At 50.1% G+C, this 5,000-nt stretch overlaps 1 protein-coding gene across 1 annotated transcript in view; it reads right to left on the reverse strand.

Moving 5' to 3' along the window:
- The window catches only part of LOC311359694 (myosin-7B-like), a gene marked incomplete at its 5' end in the record, with an annotated part of 24,103 nt that overhangs the window by 17,367 nt on the left and 1,736 nt on the right, over nucleotides 1-5,000 (reverse strand). Inside the window, 10 exons of the mRNA XM_084479750.1 lie at nucleotides 407-577; nucleotides 719-868; nucleotides 1,081-1,199; nucleotides 1,531-1,669; nucleotides 1,932-2,035; nucleotides 2,376-2,474; nucleotides 3,042-3,105; nucleotides 3,192-3,284; nucleotides 3,749-3,872; nucleotides 4,408-4,435. Coding sequence (XP_084335876.1) covers nucleotides 407-577; nucleotides 719-868; nucleotides 1,081-1,199; nucleotides 1,531-1,669; nucleotides 1,932-2,035; nucleotides 2,376-2,474; nucleotides 3,042-3,105; nucleotides 3,192-3,284; nucleotides 3,749-3,872; nucleotides 4,408-4,435 — 1,091 coding nt within the window. The remainder of the gene's footprint in view (nucleotides 1-406; nucleotides 578-718; nucleotides 869-1,080; nucleotides 1,200-1,530; nucleotides 1,670-1,931; nucleotides 2,036-2,375; nucleotides 2,475-3,041; nucleotides 3,106-3,191; nucleotides 3,285-3,748; nucleotides 3,873-4,407; nucleotides 4,436-5,000) is intronic.

Genomic DNA, 5,000 nt, shown 5'->3' on the forward strand with positions numbered 1-5,000 from the left:
GACCGGGGAGAGAGACACAGAGAGACACAGAGAGAGACAGAGAGAGACCGGGGAGAGAGACACAGAGAGACACAGAGAGAGACCGGGGAGAGAGACCGGGGAGAGAGACACAGAGAGACACAGAGAGAGACAGAGAGAGACCGGGGAGAGAGACACAGAGAGACACAGAGAGAGACCGGGGAGAGAGACAGAGACATCAGATCACATAGGGACTAACAGGGAGGTCAGATCCAGGTGATTAGGGAGCAGGGAGGGGTCAGGGGTCATCTTGCTCTAGAATGCCTACAGGTAAACTGAGGACATTGGGGATTGAACCCCTATGTCCTCAGGTGTCCCCCATGTCCCCAGGTGTCCCCCATGTCCCCAGGTGTCTCCCCAGGTCTCCCCAGGTGTCCCAGGTCCAGACCTTCTCGATGAGGTCGATGCAGGCCTTGAGGTCCAGGCCAAAGTCGATGAAGGTCCACTCGATGCCCTCCAGCTGGTACTCCTCCTGCTCCAGCACGAACATGTGGTGGTTGAAGAACTGCTGCAGCTTCTCGTTGGTGAAGTTGATACACAACTGCTCAAAGTTGTTGAACTGGAGAGAGAGACAAGATTCAGTACATGTCTGTTTGTCTGTCTGTCTGTCTGTCTGTCTTCCTATTTCTGTTTCTCTTATCTATCTCTATCGACAGTAGACAGTAGATAGAAAGGGAGAGAGAGATTTCTGTAGACCTACGTCAAATATCTCGAAGCCAGCGATGTCGAGCACCCCGATGAAGTACTGTCTGGGCAGAGTCATGTACAGCGATTGGTTTATCCGACCCACCAGCCACTTAAACATCCGGTCATAGGTCGCCTTGGCTAGTGCCCCAACCGCATAGTTCACCTGTTAGAGAATACATGAATCATAGTTCACCTGTTAGATAATGCATGAATCATAGTTCACCTGTTAGAGAATACATGAATCATAGTTTACCTGTTAGACACTAGTTAATACATGTTTTAATCACTGAATAACTCATTCACCTGTTAGGCACTTAGTTACAACTGAAATCTGGACAGACAGACAGACAGACAGACAGACAGACAGACAGGTACCTGCTCTACGGTCTGTCCTTTAACGATGAATTCATTTCCCACTTTGACCCGAGGATGAAGAAGAGTCTTGAGGAGCTCAGAGCAGCTGATCCCCATCAGGTAGGACGCCTTATCAGCACCTACACACACACACACACACACACACACACACCCACACACACACACACACACACACACACACACACACACCCCCACACACACACACACACACACACACACACACTCCCACACACACACACACACACACACAGGTAGGACGCCTTATCAGCACCTATAGACACACAGGTAGGACTACTATCACCTACACACACACACACACACACACACACACACACACACACACACACACACACACACACACACACACGGGTAGGACTACTATCACCTACACACACACACACACACACACACACACACACACACACACACAGAGCAGGTAGGAGGTCTTACTCTCTGTGCCGTCTGTGTCTGCCTGCTCCTCTCTCTGCTTCTTCTTGAACTTCATGTTTCCAAAGTGCATGATGGCTCCGACGATCTTATAGCAGCCATACTTCTCCTCCACGGGGAAGCCCAGAGTGTCCATCGCATGCTACACACACACACACACACACACACACACACACACACACACGCATACTCACACACACATAAACACACACACACACACACACACACACACACACACACACACACACACACACACATACAGATAGGAGAAAGTGAGTGTGTGTGTGTGTGTGTGTGTGTGTGTGTGTGTGTGTGTGTGTGTGTGTGTGTGTGTGTGTGTGTGTGTGTGTGTCAATGTGTATGTGTGCGTGTGTGTTTTCAGATATATCCGGCGTGGTACTTACATCAGTGAGGTTAAGCTCCTCCCCATCGTTGATCCCTGTTACCTTGGTTTCACCCTGGGAGCAGAAGTGGTAGTCATAGGGATTGGTGGTCACCAGCAGCATGTCTGCAACATGACATCACACATGACACATCACACATGACACATCAAATCACACATCACACATCACACATCACACATCACACATCACACATCACATCACACATCACACATCACACATCCCACATCCCACATCACACATCACACATCACACATCACACCACACCACACATCCAACATGACATCACACATCACACATCAAACATGACAACAAACATCAAACATCACATCACACATCACACATCAACCATGACATCACATATTAATACTAACATTATTTCAATGTTAATATTAGGGTTAGGATTAGCGTACGCTAGTAGATCGGGTTAAACTACAGACGGGCCACCTTGTAGTTCTGGCTTCTGATTGGACAGGATCTGGTAGAAGATGTGGTATCCCCTCTCCTCGGGCTGCTGGAACACCACCCTGGACTTCTCCAGAAGATCTGAACAATATAGAGTATGTTATGATAGAATGACATAATATGTATATGTAATAATATGTTATCATTTATATGATGGGAATGGGGCTTTGTGGAACTAGATTTAGGCTGGGACTAGGGTTATACTGGGACCTGGTCTAGGGTTATAGTGGGACCTGGTCTAGGGTTATACTGGGACCTGGTCTAGGGTTATAGTGGGACCTGGTCTAGGGTTATAGTGGGACCTGGTCTAGGGTTATACTGGGACCTGGACTAGGGTTATACTGGGACCTGGTCTAGGGTTATACTGGGACCTGGTCTAGGGTGTACTAGGACCAGGGTCGGGGTTAGTTCTGGGGTCTAGGGTGTACTAGGACCAGGGTTGGGGTTAGTTCTGGGGTCTAGGGTGTACTAGGACTAGGGTTAGCATTAGTTCTGGGACCAGGGTTGGGGTTAGTCCTGGTTCTAGGAGGGTGTACTGGGACCAGGGTTAGAGTTAGTTCTGGCTCCAGGGTTAGGGTTAGTCTTGGGTCTAGGGTTTACCAGGACCAGGGTTGGGGGTCTATTGGTGTGCTCGGGGGTCTAACATACAGATGTCGATGTCAGCAGAGGCCAGTTTCCCCGTGGGTCCAAAGTGGATCCTGATGAACTTCCCCTGGACAAGAGAGAGACAGGCTCATCATACAGCTCTTGTTATTATGGGCTGGCAGATGGTCGCCGTGGTGACGGACGGCCGCTTACGAAGCGAGACGAGTTGTCATTGCGGATGGTCTTGGCGTTTCCAAACGCCTCCATGGCCGGGTTGGCCTCGATGATCTGATCCTCCAGGGAGCCCTAGAGAGAGGAGGGGCAGGAGGAGGAGCAGCATTAGAGGAGAAGGAGAAGGAGGAGGAGCAGCATTAGAGGAGGAGGAGAAGGAGGAGGAGCAGCATTAGAGGAGGAGGAAGAGGGGGAGCAGCATTAGAGGAGGAGGAGAAGGAGGAGGAACAGCATTAGAGGAGGAGGAGGAGGAGGGGGAGGGGGAGGGGGAGTTAGAGGAGGAGCAGGAGGAGCAGGCGTTATGAGAGGAGGAGGAGGAGGAGTTAGAGGAGGAGGTGGAGAATGAGGAGGAGGAGTTAGAGGAGGAGCAGGCATAGAGGAGGAGGAGGATGAGTTAGGAGTTAGAGGATAAAGCGGAGGAGTTAGGAGATAGAAAAGGTTAAGAGCAGATAGAGGAGGAGTTTGAGGAGTTACAGGAGGAGATAGAGGAGGAGTTCAAGGAGATGGAGGAGGAGTTAGAGGAGGAGAGAAAGACGTACTCCTTTTTTCACGGTGTCTCCCATAGCAGCGACGATGGCAAAGTACTGGATGACTCTCTTAGTGTTGACTGTCTTCCCTGCTCCCGACTCCCCTCTGAGGAGAAAGAAAACAGACTGATGGCAGCTGAGGAGAAATAAGGTATGAGGAGGAGTAACGATGTGTTGAGGGGAGTAATGGGAGTAATGGGAGGTTTTGGGGAGTAATAAGGGGCTTGGGGGAGTAATGGGAGGTTTTGGGGAGTAATAAGGGGCTTGGGGGAGTAATGGGAGGTTTTGGGGAGTAATAAGTGGCTTGGTGGAGTAATGGGAGGTTTTGAGGAGTAATAAGTGGCTTGGTGGAGTAATGGGAGGTTTTGGGGAGTATATAAGGGGCTTGGGGGTGTAATGGGAGGTTTTGGGGAGTAATAAGGGGCTTGGGGGAGTAATGGGAGGTTTTGAGGAGTAATAAGTGGCTTGGTGGAGTAATGGGAGGTTTTGGGGAGTATATAAGGGGCTTGGGGGTGTAATGGGAGGTTTGGGGGAGTAATAAGGGGCTTGGGGGAGTAATGGGAGGTTTTGGGGAGTAATAAGGGGCTTGGGGGTGTAATGGGAGGTTTGGGGGAGTAATAAGGGGTTTGGGGGAGTAATGAGCTCCTCTCTCCTCCAGCATGCTGACTTACGTGATGAGCATGGATTGGTTTTCTCGGTCTGAAAGTACAGAACCACACGGTGAGCCTTGACCCGAGCCACCGCTGCACCCTAAATACCCCATATACTGCCAGGCTTAGTGGAAGAGACTAGCATGTAGCTCCTCTAACGGCCTCTAGGCGGTTCACTAGAGACTAGCATGTAGAGATTAGCATGTAGTACCTCTAACGGCCTCTAGGCGGTTCACTAGAGACTAGCATGTAGTACCTCTAACGGCCTCTAGGCGGTTCACTAGAGACTAGCATGTAGAGATTAGCATGTAGTACCTCTAACGGCCTCTAGGCGGTTCACTAGAGACTAGCATGTAGTACCTCTAACGGCCTCTAGGCGGTTCACTAGAGACTAGCATGTAGAGATTAGCATGTAGTACCTCTAACGGCCTCTAGGCGGTTCACTAGAGACTAGCATGTAGAGATTAGCATGTAGTACCTCTAACGGCCTCTAGGCGGTTCACTAGAGACTAGCATGTAGAGATTAGCATGTAGTACCTCTAACGGCCTCTAGGCGGTTCACTAGAGACTAGCATGTAGTACCTCTAACGGCCTCTAAGCTAGGAGTAGATGGT

The sequence above is a fragment of the Micromesistius poutassou genome (genome assembly GCF_964030765.1).
Source record: "Micromesistius poutassou genome assembly, chromosome: 15".
Lineage (NCBI taxonomy): Eukaryota > Metazoa > Chordata > Actinopteri > Gadiformes > Gadidae > Micromesistius > Micromesistius poutassou.